We start from the raw sequence: 23,253 nt of genomic DNA on the forward strand, positions 1-23,253 counted from the left end.
CTGTCTTTACTGACTGGGTTTGAGCGGAGAGCTGCTGTCAGTAGCTTCATAATTAGAACTGCAGCTCAAGCCTCCTTTTGCAGAAGGTGCAAAAGATGCATCGGGAAGCCTCGGCGTCTAAAGAACCCAAGCCTTCAAGCATCCGAACTACAGTTCCCATGATGCCCTTCCTTTGATTGCCGCGAAGGAGACGTCGGAATAGCTTCCCGTGAGAGAGGTCGCGAGGGATGATTAGGGAAGAGGCTTGCGGCCGTGGCCTCGACGCTGTGAGAGGTCGGCGGGAATGGACGAGGACGGGTTGCCTCTCGTAGGTTCGGGCATCGACCTGACCAAGGTATTGGCGGGCGGCCTGGTCTTGCGCATGCGTGGAGCGACTCCTGCGTGTACCGAAAGTCCGCTCCTACAGCCCAGCTGGCGTTCGGGTGGGGAAGAGGAAGGAACCGGGCAAGGGTCCCTTCTGCGTGCCCGCTGCCTTCCCCATCCCGTTAAAAGGCCCCCCTCCCTGCAGTAATAATTCACAGCAGACCCACAAATATGGGAGGAGGGATAGGAAACCCCATTTCTGACAGGGAAAGCAGAAGCAAAAAGTTTTATGAGGTGGCAAAATCTGTAACAGCCTCGAATGGGGGCTGAAGGTTGAAGAGACGACGGACGGAAAGATTATTATTCTTCACAGTAGTTTAGCTGTTGAAATGCGTTTGAATATTAGTACCTCGAGTTGGTAGTTAATAGGCTGTTTGGCTTGAGCTCCGAGGTTGGCAATTTGGTTGTAAACGTTTCCTCACCATTCCAGGAGACATCCTCGGTGCCTTTTGAATTGTTTAGCTGTAATGATATATCCAGGTAAGGTAAAGGTAAAGGTTCCCCTCGCACATATGTGCTAGTTGTTCCCGACTCTAGGGGGCGGTGCTCATCTCCGTCTCAAAGCTGAAGAGTCAGCGCTTTCCGTGGTCATGGTAACGGAATGCTGGCCCCTATTTGTCTACTTGCATTTTTTACGTGCTTTCGAACTGCTAGGTTGGCAGAAGCTGGGACAAGTAACGAGAGCTCACCCCATTACGTGGCACTAGGGATTCGAACCGCTGAACTGCCAACCTTTCGATCTACGAATTGAATTGAATTGAATTGAATTGAATTTCTTATTGGGCAAGTGTGATTGGACACACAAGGAATTTGTCTTGGTGCATATGCTCTCAGTGTACATAAAAGAAAAGATACGTTCATCAAAAATCATAAGGTACAACACTTTTTTTTTTTTTGATTTAATTTATATGCCGCCCTTCTCCGGAGACTCAGGGCGGCTTACAATGCGTTAAGCAATAGCCTTCATACTTTTGTATATTTATACAAAGTCAGCTTATTGCCCCCACAATCTGGGTCCTCATTTTACCTACCTTTGAAAGGATGGAAGGCTGAGTCAACCTTGAGCCTGGTGAGATTCGAACTTACAGTAATTGCAAGCAGCAGATGTTAATAACAGTGCTTTAGTCCACTGTACTACAGGCTCTTCATGATATCATAGGGTACAAATCAGCAATCAGTCTTAGCCACTGAGCCACCACATCCCTGGAATATATCCAGGTACAGGAGAGGAAACCTTCTTGAATCATCTCTGAGCAGATATATACATAAAAAATGCATTGGTTTATTTGTTCATGGGGCTTCTAATGCTACTCCAGTAGTTTTTGATTCTGCACAGGTAGTCCTTGACTTACGACCACAATGGTGCCCAAAGTTTACGTTGCTAAGTGAGACAGTTGTTAAGCGAGTTTTGCTTCATTTTTTTACGACTTTGCCTGCCACGGTTGTTAAGTGAATCACTGCAGGTGTTAAGTTAGTAATACCATTGTTAAGTGAATCTGGCTTCCCCATTGACTTTGCTCGTCAGATGGTCGCAAAATGGGATTACATGACCCGAGGACACTAACCGTCCTAAATATGAGGCAGTTGCCAAGTGTCTGAATTTATATCACATGACCAGAGGGATGCCGAAATGGTGGTAAGTGTGAAAAATGGTCCTAAGTCATTTTTTTAGTGCCGTTGTAAGGCCACTAAAAGAACTGTTGTAAGTCAAGGACTACCTGCATATATACCTGGCATCTGTAAATCAGATTGAAACAATTTACTTTATCTTATTTATTAAGTTTATATGCCGTCCATCTCACAGTTAAGGTGACTCTACGTACATTGTTTATAACTTTTTTTAAAACAAATCATAAAATACTATAGCATTTATAGGATTATACTGTGTTACTACACTAAGTACATCTCCTACCAGGAGAGAGAATAACATTACAATCTTCCAGCACCCACAGCTCCTGAAATGGGTTTCCATAGCGTTCAGAGCCCTACATTCAAATAAAGTTGGGAATAGAAAGAAATATCCTCTGTACATGTTTACAGTAGCTCATGCCTTGGTCACCTCCATTTGGATTACTGCAATGTGCTCTATATGGGACTGCCCTTGAAGACCACCCGGAAATTGCAGCTAGTCCAGAATGTAGCAGTGTGCAAAGTAACCCAGGAGGTGGGGAGCTAGGTTTGCCTATGTAAGACCTCTGTTGCACAAGTTGTACTGGCTTCCAGCTTCTTTCCAAGTGCAATTTAAAGAACTGGTCATCACTTTTAAAGCCCTATATGGCTAGGTTATCTGCGTAAAGGCTTTTCCCTAAGGATATGCCCATCCTGCCAGATCAGATAGGTTAGGCACAGTCCTAATCCCTTCCCTTAAATGTTGCCTTCTCATGGTATCTCAAAGTGTACCTCTTCTACGATAGCTCCTGCCCGTAGGGTACTTTCTTCCCCCCAAGTTCAGTTGGCCTCCACTCTCCTAGTCTTCCATAAAGCTTTGAATACCTGGCTTTTTCCCCAAGCACTGGGATGAGTTGTTTGGTTCATCCAAGAAGTTTGGCTTGACTCCACATTTTTTTTTTAATGCATTTCATCTTTATAGTTTTAAAATGGCTTTTATGATATTGCAACTTTTAATTGGGAGCCTTGATTATAAGATGGGTGGCTATATAGTTTTAAATAAATAAATTGTATAAAACAACTTTCCCAGATTGGTGCTTTTCAGATATGCTGGATACTAGCTCATATTGTCCAGCTATTCTAATCAAGCAAACAGCAGGATAAGGAAGGTTAATATAATGGGTAAACTTAAAAGAGTTTGAAACTCTCTTAAGATGTTTTCAATTTAAATTAAATTAAACAAAACCCACAAAATTTTCCCTGAATAGACAAATCTCAAAAATTTCCAAAAGTTTCATATTCAAAAGATCTTAGTGTTTGATTCTATGAAAGAAAAGAAAAATCCAACATATATGGCAAGGGGGAAAATCGTTGATAAGGCATCTAGTTTGATTGATTAAGCATTATGTAATAAATATCTCTTGTCGGTATAACTGACTGATCTTTAAAACTGAGTTATTCAATAAATAAAAATAAATGAAATAAATGGTTTATACTTCCTTATTTTTCATTAAAATGGTTGTTGCCAATTTCTGTAGATAAGCTATGACGTGGGAAATTTTGTGTTAATGTGTTTTTCTGCTTATATATTAATCATTTCTCTTGCAAAGGATATATTAGGCATGGTAGATTAAGAGTCAGTGGCTGCTGTGGATTTTCAGTTTGACCATGAACAAATTCCTTATGTTGTTTCTCATTAATTACAAAAGCACTAAGAAATGTAGGATACGATTTTTAACCTAGTTCATTCTCTGACGGCAGTCTATAAAAACAGTGTTGGGAAACTCTAATATACTTCCAAAATGTTTCCTGTGCCAATTTCAGGATCTGAGATTTACAACTCTTAATTTATTCAATGTCACTAATAAATAGTTTGGCTTAAATTCAGGTTATTCATTTTTATATTTTTAAACTCTTGACTGTCTCATCCTTATGCTCTTCCATATTTTAATGTACAGTTCTGGTAAAAGAGAATATGCTTATTCAATTGCTGAAAAATTGATAAACGGTAAATTTGATAAAAGATAAGTTATACTTTTATGTATCTTGGCACATTGCTTTCAAATAATAAATTATCACTCAAATACTTGGCCAATCTCAGAGTTTGAATGTAAATATTTGATACTGTATTTCTTTCATATTAAAGAGATATTAAAAGCGCTAGTTTGGTGTAGTGGTTAAGGCATCAGGCTAGAAACTGGGAGATCATGAGTTCTAGTTACATTTTAGGCGCAAAAGCAGCTGGGTGACTTTGGGCTAGTCACTTCTCTCAGCCCTAGGAAGGAAGCATTGGCAAACCACTTATGAAAAACCTTGCCAAGGAAATTGTAGTGACTTGACCATATAGTTAATTGATTTCTCTTCAGTGTTGTATTTTTTTTCTATGTTTTATGTAATGCAGGTTCCAGCTATCCAACAAAAGAGAACAGTGGCGTTTCTAAACCAATTTGTGGTTCACACAGTTCAGTTCCTGAATCGATTTTCAACTATTTGTGAAGAGGTAGTACATACCATACTGTAACTTTCCAAAGCCAGCGTATACTACATTTCTCTATAATGCAGGCTTGCTACAGAACAGAAATAATTTCAATTCTCATTCTTCACCATGAAAAGGTTAAAAAAATGAAGAAAAAGTATAATCTGCCAGTGGAAAACATTAAAATGCCTCTCTATTCAAAGTTAGCTTGTTAGGCTTTGGCATGCAATGCTTTGGGGAATATTTTTGGAAACTTGGTTTTCATTCTTTACTGCTTTAAACAAGAGGTAGTTATCAGTTTTCATCACCATGTCACCATATTAATCTTTCTGGAGAAGCAATACATTTTTATTTGTGGATATGAAACATTAATGGAAAAGTCAGAGTAGAGTTAAAGTAAGTTTATGAGGGACTTTTTGTTAGAATTTTGCCATTCTTTTAATGTGTTAGTATTACTTTGCCATATTCAGTGTATCTTGAGGTTTTTGTGTCTCTATAAACTCCAAATTGTCCAGGAATATTGTTTTGCTTACCTGTACTTGTTATTAATTAAAAAGAATACTAAACCAATAGGATTTTGCCTAGAAGCCTACTGGGATTGTTTATTAAAACCTATTAGATAAATCAGTTGAATCTTGACTAATAGTTTAAAAGCATTTCGCAACTAGTCTCTGCCTAACAACAAGCTCTGGAACTCTGAGACAGTTAACTATCTTTGTTAACTATTTATGTTTTGGCACCAGACTGAAGAAAAAAATGGTGACTTTTAAAGATAATGAATACTAAATTATATAATATGCTTAATAAATTGAATAGATTAATTTGCTAATTTATATGCATTTGAGTTCATGATCCCCTCTCTTGCCTATGTAGTACATTTTAGTGTTACCAGAAATTAAGGCTATTCTAAATGTCCTGTGGTGCAATCTGAACATTCAGGAATGCATAGATTAATAAGAACTCTTTGCAAGTATTGGCTGCTTTGAATTATAGTTGCTGAGTTAGTATCTTTTAGCTAAAATTATTTGTTAGCAAAGCTTGATAAAGAAGGATAAATATAATCATATGTCAAAATGTAATGTGTGTCATGTTATTTGTTAATGGAATGAATATTAGCATAGTAGTATATTAAATCAGTTGAACATCACAGTGTAATCAGTTATTTTAAACCATCTGTATAATAGCACTTAAAGGATAGCACTTAAAGGATCATTGTCCAATATGTTTCATATTAGTCTCTAAAAGACCAAAGGAATAAGTTTGCTTTTCAGGGAGATGGATTTGGGTGATGGGAAAGAGCTAAGTATTACTGGATGGAAAATGTGGAGGAGTTAAACGATACTGAGGAAATTGTTGAGTAATATTTCTCTTCCTTATTCCCAGAAATTGTCAGCACTTTCCCTCCGTATTCAGCAAATTGAAACTTTGCTCAATATTCTGGATGCAAAGGTTTGTTCCTGATATGCCTCTTTTTATGTGGTAGTTTAAACATTCTTAAATATATAATTTGTAGGGTTCTGAGGGTAGATTTCATTTAGATCATGTTTGTCTACCAACAAAAATGAGCACATATATTTTTAGTATTAAGGCAGTGGTTCTCAACCTTCCTAATGCCGCGACCCTTTAATACAGTTCCTCATGTTGTGGTGACCCCCAACCAGGGGTGGGTTCTAAAATTTTTTTACTACCGGTTCTGTGGGCGTGGCTTATTTTGTGGGCGTGGCTTGGTGGTCATGTGACTGGGTGGGCATGGCTAGCTGGTCATGTGACCAGGTGGCCATGGCTATGTGTATAGGGACTACTCAGAGGGCTGAAAAAAGTCATTTCTGACAGGTCCTCGCACTTTTGACTGGTCCTCACACTTATGACCATCCTCACATTTATGCCTGTGCAGCATTCTTAACAACCATGTCACTCATTTCACAACTGCTTCTCTTCAACATGGTATAAGATAGGGCAAAAAACGTAAAATGTGAGGACAGTCGTAAATTCGAGGACTGGTCAAAAGTGCGAGGACCAGTCAAAAATAACTTTTTCAGCCCTCTGAGTAGTCCCTGTGCACAAAAGGACTACCCAGAGGGCTGAAAAATGTGATTTCTGACAGGTCCTCGCACTTTTGACCGGTCTTCGCAGTTATGACTGGTCATCATTTATGCCCATTGTACCATTCTTAACAACCGTGTCACTCATTTCACAACTGCTTCTCTTCACCATGGTGACAAGATAGCGCAAATACGTAAATTATGAGGACAGTCGTAAATTCGAGGACTGGTCAAAAGTGCGAGGACCAGTCAAAAATAACTTTTTCAGCCCTCTGAGTAGTCCATATGCATAAAAGGATACAGCAATAGAGAGGGATGAAGGAAGGGAAGGGAAATTAGAGTAGGAGTGAGGGTAAGAGAGGGAGGAAGAGAGGAGGGGAAGGAGAAAGGAAGAGGAAGTAGGGAGAAGAAGAAGGGGGGGAAGAGAAAGTAAGAAGGAAAGAAAAGACAGAGGTGGTAGGTTTGAGGAGAAAGATTGCTGTACAATAAAAAAGATGAAAGGGAAGAAAGCCAACCCCAAACAAATATAAAGATATTAAGATAAAGAATGAATTGTTAAACTTTAAAGAATAAAAGAGAACAAATAGGAATAAATAGCAATAATTAGAAACACACATACAAACATACAATGTATTTTCTTTGAACAGAGTATTTGGCCGGTTCACAAATTTAAACAGTTGTAGGAGGTTAGCACCCACCCCTTTCCTAGAAGAATGAAATATTTTGGGAAATATTAAAAAGGCAGAATATTATATTTCCCTAGATGAGAAATGGAGAAGCATATTTTACAGACAAAGCAGCTCCCACCTTCCTGCCCCCCACCCTTTGTTAATGGGCCAGAGGCAGAAAGTCAATCCTTTGTCAAAGGACATTTGCAACACAATAGCAACAGAAACTAACACAATGGGCCCCATCAAGCCATGTGATCCTGTCCACCATTAAAACATCTTTCCAAATAGTCTCCATGTTTCCAGTGTCTTTTTCCCCACTTGGAGCAGAACCCAGAAGGATATTTCTTCCAACACAGTATTTAGTCATTTCAATTAAATTTACAATTTCTATATTTCCTTTTTACCATATTTATTCCTCATCTATTTTTTTAAAAAACCAATATTACCCTTCATCCTCATCTCTAATCTTAATCAAATTCAATTTTTCCCTTCTATTCTATATTATACCCCTTCCCATTGTCATCTATTTTCATATCCATCCTCACATTGGTTAATTATGTAATACAGTTGTTTAATACAAATTCAACATTTTAATATAAATCAGTTAGTTATATAACTATCTTTTTTTGTATATTAATCAATATGAACATGAATATTCCAATTATTTCCATGCAATCCAATTTCTTACAAATCAATTAATTATATTTACCAATAATAATAAACCAAATAATTTCCCCCATATATTCCTCCAAACCACAACTTAACCGTTTCTGCTTTCAACACAATATACAATTAATAGTATCTCAATTATTACAATTCCCTAGTTAAATAGAGCTTTTTTTCTTTTGTGTTTTAAAATCTTGAACCTCCTCTTGCCCTAAATTTCCCATTGTTTGCAGTTTTGTACCTACCTTTTTTGGTGAGGAAAAAGAAAAAGAAATCTCTCTGTCTCATTTTGTCACATTGCAGCTAAGACCCTGCTTTCGCTTTCTCTTTTCAGCATAGCTAGGGGGAAAAACCTTGCTCCAGGAATTTACCTCTTTGCAGCTAGCTCTTTGAAGCCCCGCAGCAAGAATTTAAAGTTTTTTTTCCCTCTAGCCATCAGCTGAGACTCCGGAGGCAGCAATAGATTGGGAGTGGGCGGGGTAAGCGAACGGCGACTGGGCGATCCAACAAAGGCAGAGGGTGAGGGTGAGTGAAGGTGTGGGGGGGGGGCGAGAGAGGGCTTTGGCAACCCCTGTGAAATGGCCGTTCGACCCCCAAAGGGGTCGCGACCCCCAGGTTGAGAACCGTTGTATTAAGGAAAGTAAAGGAGATCAGAAAGGAAATAGATACATTCAGTAGTGCAAAGTGGAGGTAAAGATTTGGACATATGTAAAGTCTGACAGTCCTAGCATCATGTAACTATACATTCTGAAACTTTGATAGAAGAGAAATGTTTATCAGATGTTGTATTACGGATGAAAAATTTGTATGATCAATATTAAAATATCATTAATCTGTGATGTGCCCCATCTTCAGTTATCTTCTGTGCCTGGCCTAGAAGATGAGATCTCAAACACCAGTGTTATGAATGGCTCTGTCTCACAAATATTGGTAGATCCACAGACAACAAATGTATCGCCTAACGTGGAGGTAAACTAGTCTTTCTAAAGCACAATGTGACTGTATTCAAAAGACAAGAAAATCAAAATTATTTGAAAATAATCAAATGGTTGGTGCAAGCTGTTTATTTGTTCTCATTGATTCTGGGAACTAGCCAAATAATACACAAATAGCTATCCCTTGATTTGCTACCCATGTTTCTCCGAAAATAAAACCCTGTCTTATATTTTTTTGCCACCAAAAAAGGCACCAGGTCTTATTTTCAGAGGGGATGTAGTCCACTGACTCATCTCACTTGTGTGCGTCACCCCCAGCCTCCTTTTCGCTGTCAGAGGCATTTAGGAACTTCTTCTGTGGCTTGCAAGGCCAGCAAGGCTTTCCTGAAGGCCTCTGCAGCTGATAATAGAGTTCCGTATTGATCCTGAGCTCTGTTATCATCTGCAGAGGCCTTCAGGAAAGCCTTGCCAGCTGCAGAAGAAATGGGCCAGCAAGGCAGGTGTCTGGCGAGGCCTGGCTGCAACTGTCCGAAGGTAAGGAGTAGGGCAGCTCCCCCATCCCCACCCTAGCTTAATTTTTACCCATGCATCCTGGAGTGGGCGGGATCTTAATTAGGTCTTATTTTGGGGGTAGGGCTTATATTGGGCATGTGTAAAAAGCAAGCTAGGACTTACTTTTGGGGTAGGTCGTATTTTCGGGGAAACACAGTACCTTTTGTGTGAACTGAAAATTTAGACTTCTTTTTCTTTAGATTCAAAAGATTTATCTCATTGGACTCCAGTTTGATTTCTGGTGACTTAATAGACCCTTGCCTAATTAGTCCAATGGGGAAGTAGTTTGCCATTGCCTTCTTCTGGGATGCATCTTCAATTCCCAGTGTCCCCAACTCCCTTGGGTTGCACCAAAATCCCAAGTTGGTCCAACCCTGCATAGTTTTTTGCAGTCAACTAAGCTTGACTAAACATTGTTATCTTAACAAGTAATTCTGCAGTATCTGAACAGAAATAGAATTCCTGATTCATAGGCATTGCTATTCGGGTTTGTCTAACTGCTGCCCTGGCAGGAGGAGCCAAGCAGGACCAATCAAACTTCATGTATAAATTGCTGGTAGAACTATATTTTTAAAAAATTTAATGTGATATCCAAATATGGTAAAGTCTGAGGACATGTGAAGACTGGTGTGCACTGTTCATTGTATTGCAGACCAGTGTACCTGAGTTGGGGCAACAGAAGACAGATGGAACTGGTGAAAATGTCATCACTGTAGCAAAGGATCCACGCTATGCTAGATACCTCAAAATGGTTCAAGTGGTAAGTCACATTTATTTTACCAGGCTTTATCATAAACATTTGGACTTTTATTACCTGAAGCTTCCTTTAAAGTAAACTTTGTCTTTTGAGGTTAATTGTGAATGTAGGTTGAATTTTACATGCTTTTAGCATAGAAATTAGTATAGCAATTGATTGAGACATAAATATTGAGAGACAATTTTCCTCTGTGTCTTGCTGGACCCAAAGTACAACAACCATCATTACTAAAAATACTGATTTTTTATTATGTGCCAGATATAGATAGATAGATAGATAGATAGATAGATAGATAGATAGATAGATAGATAGATAGATAGATAGATAGATGTACTGTATGCACAGTCATGAATTACTCTATACTCTTTAATGCGTAAAAAAATCTCTCCAATGGTTTCTGTGATTGTTTTAGTCCAACAGTGTTTATTTCTGATAGCCAACTTAAAAATCAGTTTTTAATTTAAAATTAAGATTTAATTTTCTTCCTGATCGGTGCTGGTCACGGTTGTCCCAGAAAACCAGTTGCATTTCATTTATTCTATCACATAGAATTTGTTTTTGGCTCTATTACTTGCTCACAAACGAGCTCCTGGTGAAACAGACAAGCTTTGACAGAGCCAACAGTTTTCTTTTTAATGCCTTCTGATGCTGAAACATGTGCAAAATATGAGCAAGAGTTCAACTTGAATAAACTAAAGTTTAAAATGAAAATAATCTGTAAGCCTGGCAAAGTGAAACTAAATTGAACAAATAGTCACATTTTTTTCTGATTCTGTATATGTAATATTGTACATCATAGATTTGATGCAAAGGGGTAAGAAGTTACATTGATAATTCCACTTCAACTGTTGTTATTCATTTGCCCTGTTTAGCTTCTGATCCTAGTATGATCTCATCACAAAGCAGGTTAGAAACTTATGGTTTTGTCGGCATTCTCCCAAGTAGGATATGATGACAAAGCAATTTTGATGCACATGGTATTTGCTTTGCCACTTTTTACAGTTTTGCTGGAAGCACACAGCTACCCATTACAGCCATAATACAGTCGGGGGGGGGGGTGTATGACATTTGATTTAACGAGTTGTAGACTTGTGAAGCCATTCTGGACTCTGAAACATCTTTTGCTTTTGAAGCACTGCATAGTCTTGAAATGCAATATAGTGTTACAGCTCTTTCAGTAGTGGTAAAAATCACAGGAAAATGTAAGCTTTTGTGATTCTCCTTTTCCTGGATATGCATGATGGTATAAAAGAGGCCAGAGTTGTTCACTGGAGCGTGGATAAGGGGAAGTGACCTTGAGGGAAATACTATAGACAAGAACTAATACATAAGCAAGGAGGACTGAAACATCCCTTAAGTCTTAAGGGATACAAGACATTGTTTTCTGGTCTGAACTACTAGTGGGACTGACAAGTGAGATGGTAGCTGAAAGGAGATTGCTCATTTGATGTTTTTAAATGCATCAGATTTATGTAAGATGTCCATTCAAGGGGAGGCACATTTGCACATCTTGTTTTAACGATTGGAAGTTGAGTAGGAGAGCCTACTGTTTTTTGTATTCAGTCCTTATACAGGAATAGATGTCCAATATTGCTGATAGTATTTTCTATCATTCAGCTAGGGTTTATATTCTTAAATATGTGCCCTCTAGGGTAGAACAAAAGTTTTAAGAATTTGCATACCTGGAATAGCAACACAGTTTTTTAACAATTTATGCAAATCTGGTGTATAATGAAATGTCTGTGCCTGGGAAGTAGAATAAAAAATGATGAATTCTTGTCTGCATGGTGGCCTATTTCAAATATAACAAATATTGACCTATTTTAAGTATAACAAATAAGGAAAGTGTACACCTAAAACTAAGAATTTAGCACATATAATGTAGACTGAGGAGCTTTGTTATGACAAGTAGGACAAATTCTTCGAATCATTACTACTGCTTGAATATCTGTTCATTGGATATATGTTGAGAAGCTGTATTTATGTGGGGTGCATATTTTGACAATGATTTGGAAGAAATGCTCTGGACTTCATACAATCTTAGTATTAATTTGCTAAAGCTTTTTCAGGCTTCTAAATGAGTAGCTGGGAAAAAATGCTGCTGCTTTTGGGACTTCAGTATGAAGCAGAGAGATGCTGTCCTCATATACGGTCCCAAATGCTCCTGAGTCTTTTTCAAAGCATGGAGAGTTCTAATAATTTGACTACTAAGGAAGTGAATATGTTCTAATCTGATAACCAAGGAATCGGTTTTACTACAGTTCCAGTAAAAAGTTTGAAGCAATGTTGGTAATGGCAGATATCCATATGGAGCTGTTATTAAGATGGGTGTGATAAGTTCAAATGTTTGGTGTAAACTTCAAAGTAAAAGCAGAAGAGCTCTCTGTGGCAGTAACCAAGCCAACACAGAGCCTTAGGAAAGACAACTTTCCAATTTTAAGTTGATACAGAATACAATGGTTCTCTGTGTAAAGGTGGGTCTGGAAATAAATGACCTTTCATTTGGAATAGCAGATTAGAACAGTGTTTCTGAATCTTGGCAAATTTAAGATGCATGGACTTCAACTCTCAGAATTCCACAGACAGCATACATATCTTAAAATTGATTGATGTCCTTGCTTTTCCATACTCAATTCATGATAATTAATGCTGTGCAACCCAGTGTGATGTGATGCTTTATTTCTGGGCTGCCTTCACTGCTTTGATCAATCTGCAATCCTAAGAAAATGAATTTTAGCACATATTTGATCTCTTCATTGTCAATTATTTTGACATTTCCATTCCCTGCAATGGTCATTTGATGTTGGTCATTTTTATGTTCAGGAAGAAGTCAATTTTTTTGCTGCATTCTTTAATCTTTTGATCACATTCAGGGTTTCTTTGGTTTCTGAGAGGAGTTTTGTGTCATCAGCATATTGAAGATGGTTGATGTTCCTTCCTTCAATCTTTATTTCAATTTTTGATACTTCAAGTTCTAGCTCGAATGAGAAAGTCAAAGGAATGCAACCTTGCTATATCTTGAACCAGTTGGGATCTCCATATAGTGTTTGCACAGTAGCTTCCTGCAGTACAGCAACTGCAACAAAATGACCAATACCCTCAGGACCCTCAGCTTGTCATGATCGACACAATCAAAGGCTTTTGTATAGTCAATAGAGCAAATTATATAATTTTTTTTTATATTCTTGAGACTTTTACATGATCCAGCATAGACTTATAACATGGGCATGATTTCCACCCCTTCTGAAGGCAACTTGAGGACCTGTTAATTCCCTTTCAATGGTTGGCACCGTTGAACTGTTGTATGATCTTAGAGATCATACTTTGTTGTGACATTGTTGTATGGTCTTAGAGAAAATCTTGCTAGCTTGCTAGGATGATGGCAGTTGTGCAGTATTTGGAACAATCCTTGGAGTCACCCTTTTTTGGCAATGGAATAAACACGAATAGTTTCCAATTCTGTGGCCATGTGTTTGGTGATAAAAATATCTTGTATATATGCATAATTAAAACATGTTAAATTACTTGCTTTTATACATGTCTTATTTAACTATGCCAAGAAATCCTTGTAAGGCTTCCCCTCCTGCTTCAAAAAGTTATGTTGACCTTATTAATAAACCATTTTTTCCACGGTCATTTCCACGATGGTATAACTTGACATATCTGTTTAACAACATATACTTCACTAGAGAATTCTAAAATGACAAATTTCTTTAAAGTTCTGTCCTTTTACAATTTTGTGGGGAAATTTTCAGCTTTAGATTTGTGATTCCCTTCCCCAGTAAAAATTGTATACTGTTTACAAATGAAAAATGTTTACATAATATTATTAAGTAACATTTTCCATTTGTAAGACATAAGAAAGTAGTTCTGAACAACAGAACCCTGCCGCCACCACAATTTAGTCTTTGTATTTCAGGTTACATTTTCCATATGGCAGATGGTGACTCCTAGTCATAAAAAAAATTGTGTGCTAACAGTAATGACAGCTCTGGAAATTCCCACTCTTAAACTGCTGAGTGTAATTGTTTTTATTGGAGATAACTAGTTTTATATTAGGGTAAAGAGCTCCAAATACAGATATGCAAGGGAAAATATTAATCACCACATCAGCATGGCTATTGCCATGTTAGCCTTGACCACTCTCTTGCTTTCCTCAATGACACCAATACAGAGATACTTCTCTGAACAGTAAATTTTTACTCCCTTCTTTGTAAAATACTGCACTTACCTTGGGCCAAAAGTACTTGGGTTCCATGCCAAAACCAACCACACTACATTAACTACTGTTAATTTAGAAATCAAGGTATTTTACATCCTTTTCAGACCTCCAATAAACCTTGGAAATAAGGTTTTCTTTCTTTCTTTCTTTCTTTCTTTCTTTCTTTCTTTCTTTCTTTCTTTCTTTCTTTCTTTCTTTCTTTCTTTCAAAAGAATGTTCTATTTGAACTTTGTCAGCAGAAACATGGGAATAGCTTCTCTTGGAAAATCTCTAGCAAAGACCTTTGACTTCAGATTGTTCCCAGGAGTCTGAAGGAATATGAAAGAAGAATGTTTAGTGATGAATGACCCACAAATGTTGAGAGAATTTTAGTGAAAAAGCCTTTTTCCCTTCATATGCTATTGGCTAAAAGTATGCCATTGTGAACAGTCAATATGAAAATCTGGACATCGTGCTGCTAGAATTCAGATAGGCCTTTCTGTGTTGAGCATTGTTTTCTTAAGAAACTGTAGAGGAAAGCTAAATAAAAGTAACTTTTAAAAAATGAGATAAAATATGCTGTAAGATTAGTGAAGATAATTGCTGAGAATAGTTTAACAATAAGCACTATCACTCTTACAAGTTATATCTTTCTATTCAGCTGGTGGAGTTTACCTTGCAACATGAAAGGATATAGTACTGATAATGTGTAACCTTCATATAACTATAAATACAAGAATGGTCTAGAGCTGTGATGGCAAATCTATGGCACTCATGCCACAGGTGGCATGTAGCGCCCTCTCTGTGGGCACACAAGCCATCGCCCCAGTTCAGCTCCGCCGTGCATGCACGTGTGCCTCCCACCGGCCAGCTGGTCATCGGGTCTCTGCTGCACATGTGGGGAGGGGTTGCAGGGCACATGCGCACATGCGTGGGGGCGGCCACGTGTGTGGGGCCCACGCACGCATTGCATTTGAGGGTTTGGCCACATGCGCATTCGCGCACACGCACGCTTTGGGCACTCGGTCCAGAAAAGATTAGCCATCACTGGTCTAGAGTCACTAGACCATCATCTAAATTTATGACTTAATAAGAAACTAGAGATTTTTTTCTGCCAACTGCTACTAGCTAACTGTATTGGAAAGGATAGTTCCACTATCTGTCTTCTAGTATAGGTGATTTTAAGTAATTCTATTATGATATTATTCTATTATGTCATCTCTGAATCTTGCTACTGCTACCATTTTCTTACACAAACTGGTTCCAGTGGTAGCATGACTTCTATTGTACTGTCACATCAATTGGAAAATAAAGTTCTTGGTTTTTTGTTTTTTTTTTGTTTTTTAGTGGTGCTTTTGAATCATGTTTTATGGTGGAATATTGTTCATTTGCAGTAAATATATCTTAGATAAATAAAAATACTGCTTCATGATGCTTGGGAACACACATGGTCTTTCATATTCTGGTTTGCATTGTGATTATTGCATTGTGAAATAAATGATTATTTCATCTCATCTAATCTTTCAGACCTCTAAAACTATTTAAAAGGTTGAAATGATGGTAGGATCTTGGGAAGAAATTGGGTTGAATTTCGGTCTATTACTTATTTGCAGTGTGGCAATTTCATACTTTCCTTGCTGCATTAGCTGTTTGGTTTTCTTTGGCTTCACTTCTGTGATCATCTTGCCAAATTCCAGCTGCTTTTACAATGATACTTAATTTTGGCCCACATCATGCAACAGATACAGGTAGTGCCTGAAAAGTAGTATTGAGCTTCTTGAAAGATTTAATTGAGTGTATCCAATGTCTATCATACTGGGATTTATTTTTTAAAAAAAATTAAGACAAGTCTGTCCTTAGGGATCCTGTAATAAATTGTTTGGAATTGTCTTCAAATGGAAAAGTATATCCCTTTTATTGTATTACTGGCTTCCATCATAGCTGCCATCAAACTGTAGCAGCATAAGTAGCAAGTTGGAGAGGTTGCCTATAAATCAATCAAAATAAAATTTGTCATTAGTAATCAAAGTCATTGTCTCCAGAGCCTCTTTCTTAAAGTTTGTATTGGTGCTTATGTTTGGGGTAGGGCTCCTATGTTCTGAGCTTCTCACAGTCTTTTTTTTTTTTCCTCCCTCCATAGGGTGTTCCTGTTATGGCAATAAGAAACAAAATGATTTCTGAAGGATTAAACCCAGATCTTCTTGAGTAAGTAGCAATATCTGTTTTGCTTAAACATTATTTACATAGAACCTAAATGGAGCTGATATTTGCATACGTTTTCCCAATTCCCAAGATTTATCCTGAGATAATACAGTTCTCAGAAGAACAAAAGTTGTACAGCTGGCCCAACTGGTTGAGAAATATTTTTTTTCAATTATGTGGAAATAGGCATAGTAGTTTGAATTTATGAAGTGTTCTTGGAATGCTCAGTGAGCCTGCCAACAGCTCTATGAAATCAACCAGTGTTACCTCCTTATTGCAGAATTGTGAAGTCAACTGAAAGTTGACCTAAACTAAGCAAGATGTGAACTTGGAACCTTCCAATTTGTTTACTTAAGCCATTTCACAATACCAGTTATCTAGCCTTCCTGGATTTTACATTCAGAGAAAAAAAACTTTTATATAATAGTTGCCTCCACTGTATCCCCATCTCTTTATGGCATACCTCTAGTACAGATGCTTTTTTTGCCTAGCGAGCATGTTTGCGGAAGTTAAGCTGTGCGCAGGTTGAGCTGTGAGCATGCATACACGTGCTCTAGCCAGCCATTCACGTGGCCCAATTCCAAATAGGTCACAGCCTGGTAGTGGGTCACAGCTCAGGGGTTGGAGACCCCTGATGTATAGTATAATTACATTTATAATTACATTTTTTATTATTACATGTATTATTATTACATTTATTACATTTCTTATTATTACATTTATGAACTAGATCACCTACAAGGTCCCTTCCAATGCTGTTAATCTGTTAAATATGACTTAATGTACTGTATGAGCCCAGCTTTATCCAATTTCTCAGGACCAGAAGTCATTTTTGCATCTATATGAAGCCACTTTTTTAGGTTCTGAATGCCTGAAGACATAAAAGCTCACACTGTTGAGATATCTTGCCTTTGTGTTTCAGAACACCAGATGCTCCAGTGCCTGCATGGGGAGATGAGACAAATGCAGGCGAAAGTTCTGATAGTGAATCTTCATTTAGCGACTAATGGTGTTGCCCTTGGTGGGGAAATATTTAACTTTTCCTTAAAAGCACTGTCTAGTCTTTCTCAATGTTAAATGCAGATGTACAAACTTGTAACATGCTTTCCTGAATTTCTTGAGCCATATGAGGTATTCTCTAAAAGCAGCAGCTTGCACAGTAATATATTCATTTTGTATAGAATTTAGACTAAAACCCAGTTCAGTAAAACTGACACATTATGTAATTACTTTACCTTATATAAGATGTGGTGTCTTTGACTTAGGTAAATGTTGTCTTAAGAATATCCAGGGTGAAGCTGAAGATGGGACTGGACTCACACACACCCGCTTTCCATCTAAATTATGCCACCCTGCATAACTTTCAATAGTACATAATCTTGTAAATTACAAGGATTATTTTTATATCTATTCCTGGTAACCGTTCAGAATTCAGTGAATGCTGATCCGTGTCTCCATGTTGTAGGAGAATTCAAAGCACCATATTCTACCTTTGGAATAGATGCACAGATTTTCTTTGTTCCATGATTTAAGAATTGAAAATAGGAGTGGCAGGAAGAAGGACTGAGGACAAAAGGGAATGATGTCTGTTTGAAATGAATGGGCATCATTTTGTTTGGGCAAGCTACTGCCTCTCTTTTTTTTTTTTTTCCTTCTGGTATCCAGTTACCATCTTTGCAAATATAACCTTTGGATAGTAGCCGATTGTATCACTATTATCCTGCCTGGCAAAGCATATGTGGTATTTCCTTGTTATAAAATTTTCTTCTTGAGAATTACAGTGAATTCAGTATATAGAAGATGTAAAATATATAAAAATGAATAAATTCTGAACACTGTTAGAAAGACAAAATTTCCTAACTTTTCACGTGATAACAAAATATTGATAAATTGAAGGGGAGTTATAACTAAACAACCCACAACATTACATTGTTTCAAAAGGCTGCCATTTACTCATCAATTTTTTTCCAAAATCCATTAGCCTTCTTATAGAGAAACTTAGTAATGAATGATTAGAAACATATCCTTCTAGATTTTTTTAAAAACGAAAAAAATTCTAGGCCCCTTCATGTATTAAACAATGCATATTTTTCAAAGTTTGGTCAATTTCATCAATAATATTAATTTCAGTAAAGACCATAATAGATTTTAAGTATTCTGTAAGTGTGCATATATGAACTGCATTTTCACAAAGTGTTAAGCTTGAATCTGACGGATTGCCTTAAAATATAACAAGGAAATATTTGACACACCCCATCTCCATATTTTATTGGGCTCTGTTTCTCCCAATAATAGAAAGTATTTTCAGTACTATTAATTATCTCTGAGCTGGAAGTCCTAATTAGTCATTAAAAATATATTCTGGCATTTGAAATGTATTTACAGTTCCTAGTTTGTTTGAGAGTCTGGTTGAAATCTATCTTTATTATCACCCCTCCTAATGCATTTCTGGCTACTGAAGCATCTTCCGTGATCCAGAGAAACCAAAAACGAGCTAGTGTGCTGTAACATGCATATAAAGAAAAATCCAAAATAATTTATGTTTTTTTGCATTTATGTTCCTTTAATGGAACATTTAAAAACATTACATTACTATTGTTCCATTCCATCTGTCCCGACTGCTGTTAGCTGTGACTTTTCCACTTAAAGAAAAATAAATGTATTGAAGCAGCCCTCAGGCTGTCTTCCCACATCACCCGCCTGAGTTTGTTTGAGGTCTATTAACACATCCTATATATAACAGAAGCCAAGATGGCTATTATGTAGCAATATCAAAGTTCAAAAAATCTCTGAAGTATGGTCTTCTTGGTTAGCAGAACTGTAGTTATGGCTCTGAACTAGAATCTCTTGTTAAATAAGTTGGGACAAAGCATCCCAGACCATTTAGTGCAACCTGTTTCACAAAAGGTCAAGGCATCTTGTTTCAGGAAACAAATTTAGAAGTGTAGTATTTTGATTTGCTGCCTAATGAAATGCACGTTATATCCTACAGCAACTGGAACTTGATTTTGTATTATTTGAAAATAAGCAAAAATTACATTTTGTACTTTAAAATAATGGTTCTATTGCTACATGCAGAATTTCTTTGGAAATAAGCAAATAACACTGGAAAAATCATAATTTAAATGCATAAATTGCATTGATATAGATTGTATTGCAACAGGAAACAAATTGTTCTCCAATAGTTATCAGATTATTAAAATGTAACTTGTGTGTAATATAGTAATACATGTGCTTCATTAATACATTAAATCAGTAGCAAAGCAATAATTATGTTTAAAAGACAAGTAATTAAATTTTATTTTAATTAAATAATATTTATTTTATTAAGATTGTATTTATTTACAATTAAATTTTATTTTAAAAACACTTCAAGGCAAAAGCTTTTATTTGGCCTAAGTAAGAAACCTAAATTATTGAGCGAATAGCTACATTTGATTTACAGATTAATAAAAAATAAAGTTGTAATTATTTTCCCATCCAGTTTCACAAACTGCCTGAAAATATATCTATAGACTCCCGAGTAAGAATCCCTGCTTTAGATCTATAGATCCCCAACCAACCTACAAAGGCCAAGTTCATATTATTCATTTTCTTACTAGATTATCCCATTTCGTACACACACAATCCATTGAATTGTATACTAACCAAATGGGACTGTCATGTGTTCATACAACTTGCTTAGTTTCTTTTTAAAAAAAATCCATTTGCATTTTAGCAGACCTGGTTCATCCTGTATATTACAACCTATAGCCAAAAAAAACAAGTCTAGAGTACCGTATTTTTCAGACTAGAAGACGTACTTTCCCCCCCCCCCAAAAAAAAGTGGGTGGAAATGTCTGTGTGTCTTATAGAGCGAATATTGCAGCGGGAAGGGGGGTTGGTGCGGCTCCGATTAGCTGTTCCAGGTGGCGGAGATCGCTGCCATCACCATCTATTGCCGCCGCACGTTCATGGCGATCGGCAGCGAACAGGCTGTGGGGAACGAGCCTCGGCGAACAGGCCGCAGCGGTGGCGAACGGGCCACAGAGGCAGATTTTTTTTTCTTGTTTCCCTCCTCTAAAGTTAATGTGTGTCTTATAGTCCGGAGCATTTTATAGTCTGAAAAATATGGTAATTCGTACTAAATCCAAGTTTTAAAAAAACCTTAGTTGGATATTGTAATGGTTTTCCTAACTGAAACTGGAAAAACTGATTATTATGAAGAGAAAAGTTTTCCTGCTGAAAAATAGCGTAAGAGTTTACTCTTACGCTATTTTTAGATAAGAAAACTCTTCTCTTTAGGTAATTGTACCAGGTTACTCCAGGTATTTAAAAAATGTGCTGGTAAATAAGTAACATTTTGCCTGACAAAAGGACTAGTTGAGAATTAAAGCCATGGATAATCCATCATAATAATCTGGAGAATGCCTGCTGTTATATTTTGTTTGCCTTTATACACAAAACAATGTTCACAAAGCAATTTCATGCCAGCAGTGGGGAAAATAAACTCCAGGTATCCTGGATTTCACTATCCCACTAGCTTTAAACATGCCAATCTTTGATTTCTTTTATTAAGAAATGGAGGTAGAATGGCCAAATGTATTATTTATTTTATTCGATTTTTATCCCACCATTTATTATTTTATAAGTACCGTAACTCAAGGCAGTGAACATACGTAATACTCTTTCCTCCTCCTCTTTTCCCCCACAACAACCCTGTGTGATGGTTTAGGCTGAGAGAGAGTGTGACTGGTCCAAGCTTTTCAGGAAAGCCCAAGACTGGCTTTCATGCCTAAAGCAGGACTAGAACTCACGGTCACCTGGTTTCTAGGCTAGCACCTTAACCACTACACTACGAGTGGTCAAACTCGCCGAGTCACTTGCCATCATGTGACATTTTGCAACCTTTTTCCCATTCACAGAGCTGGGGTGGGTGTGGCCTGCACTACACCAAGCCAAACAAATGTGCAGAAGTTCATTTTTGTTTATTGTGTTTATTATCTATCAAATAGCCAAAGTTTTCTGGGATTGCTTAAAAACACTCTACTGCTATATATGTCATTTGTATAATTATAACATAATTGATATAAAGATTGCCTGAGCAGGATGAAACATTTCCCCAAAATTCAAGAACAAAGCATGAAGGACAATGTGAACAGAATTATCCACTTGAGAATTATCACATAATAAAGAGAGGAAATAGCCTTTCTGCCAGCTATTTAAGTAGAAATAAAAGTCCTGCATGCTATTGACCTCAAATATTTTTAGTACATTAATATACGTCATTGTTTTTGGTACTTTATAACAATTACATTGCACTGTTCTTACCTAATGGACTGGAATGACTTCAGAGCAAAAATATTACCAGATTAGCTATATCTTTCATTCAGGCTACAACAGGCCAAGATAAATTGAAAGTGGATTTTTTTTCCCCTTCCATTTTTTTTTTCCTTTCAGCTAAATAAGTTCATTAGTTACAAATATATTGGGAAGTCATCAGATTGTTTAAACGGCTTAGCTCAGATTGGCACTGACTATTAGAATCTTTCATGGAATCTTTGAATTGTACAATGAAAGATCAAATGGAATTTTTTTTAAAAAAAAATATAGCAGCATGAACTACTGAAAAAAGTTTTTCCCCATCTGTTGGAATGAGATTGAATGGATTTATACTAAGATTTAAAAATAAAAGATGTTAAGCATATTTTCCCCAAAATATCATTGATTACTTGACCTAGACTAGAATACGTGTGCAGCAATTGGCCCAATTTATAAAGAATATTTTATACTCTCATAAAATTTATGGGAACTTTAACTGTTCATCCCCGGCTCAAACTGATAAATTTAGCACTCATATAAAACCAGATATTCTTTGTCATTTTAACATGGCATTTTTTAAGGAAAATTCAAAACATTTGAACACTTAACATTAAAAATATAGTACGAGAGGATTTTTTCTCAAGTTCAAATTTAAAAATATGAATGGTGAATTATATCCCTTTTTTTTTCTTTTTTGCAGTAATTCCTTTATAGAATGTGATAAATACAGCAAGAGTGCAACACTCACAGTTGAGAAATACTATGGATTTCTTTTATCAATAAAATTTGGTTTCAACCAAAATAATAAATCTGATATAGTAACCTGTAAGTATATAGCAGAGCTATGGTTGAAAATTTCACATGTAATTTTGGTGCCTGAAGAGTAAATCCAAGTGACTGGCCAACTAATCCATCCACATTGTACTTGATTAGATACTTATTTAGTTGTACATACATATATGCATACATTGTGAAAAGTGATTGACTTTGTAATAAATATTCATGGAAATGGAAATTGTGCTACATTCTTTGTGCCACAATTGAGAAGGTTCTGATTGTCACTTATACAAGCACAGGAAGGGGCTGTCCTAGTACAGTGCTGTTTGGCTGTTTGTTCCCCAATTGCATTTTTGATAAATACAACAGCAGCACCTCAATAAATCAAAATGTGTCTGCTGACTTGGTCTGTTGTTTCATCCATATCTCAAAGGTATTAAGAAGTGCTAATATTTGTAGAAAACGTCATTAGAATTACATCCGATTTGATAAAAACCTTGCTGAAGAATAAATGGTGTTGGTTATCACCTTTAAAGCGCTCCATGGCATAGGACCTAGTTATCTTCGAGACCGCCTGCTGCTACCGACAGCCTCCCATCGACCTGTGTGCTCCCACAGAGAGGGCCTCCTCGGGGTGCCATCAGCCAAACAATGTAGGCTGGTGACCCCCAGGGGGAGGGCCTTCTCTGTGGGGGCACCTAC

The 23,253-nt window shown here is 37.0% G+C and overlaps 1 protein-coding gene across 1 annotated transcript; it reads left to right on the forward strand.

Moving 5' to 3' along the window:
- The first annotated feature begins 238 nt into the window (after positions 1–238).
- On the forward strand, positions 239–19,168 carry WASHC3 (WASH complex subunit 3). The gene is made up of 7 exons (XM_070946882.1): positions 239–334; positions 4,373–4,471; positions 5,831–5,896; positions 8,682–8,795; positions 9,966–10,073; positions 16,412–16,476; positions 17,396–19,168. The coding sequence occupies exons 1-7, from the start codon at positions 284–286 to the stop codon at positions 17,478–17,480; spliced, it is 588 nt and encodes a 195-aa protein (XP_070802983.1). The 5' UTR covers positions 239–283; the 3' UTR covers positions 17,481–19,168.
- Positions 19,169–23,253: the final 4,085 nt, after the last annotated feature.

This window comes from Pituophis catenifer, unplaced genomic scaffold (assembly GCF_029215685.1).
Source record: "Pituophis catenifer annectens isolate HBS135680 unplaced genomic scaffold, rPitCat1.0.hap2 SCAF_7, whole genome shotgun sequence".
Classification (NCBI taxonomy): domain Eukaryota; kingdom Metazoa; phylum Chordata; class Lepidosauria; order Squamata; family Colubridae; genus Pituophis; species Pituophis catenifer.

Excerpts from the sequence above, each read along its gene's own strand:
- WASHC3 (XM_070946882.1), top strand. The coding sequence starts at position 284 with ATGGACGAGGACGGGTTGCCTCTCGTAGGTTCGGGCATCGACCTGACC. Across the intron at positions 4,472-5,830 it reads TTTCAACTATTTGTGAAGAG|AAATTGTCAGCACTTTCCCT; the intron begins GTAGTACATACC and ends CCTTATTCCCAG. Across the intron at positions 5,897-8,681 it reads TCAATATTCTGGATGCAAAG|TTATCTTCTGTGCCTGGCCT; the intron begins GTTTGTTCCTGA and ends CCCCATCTTCAG.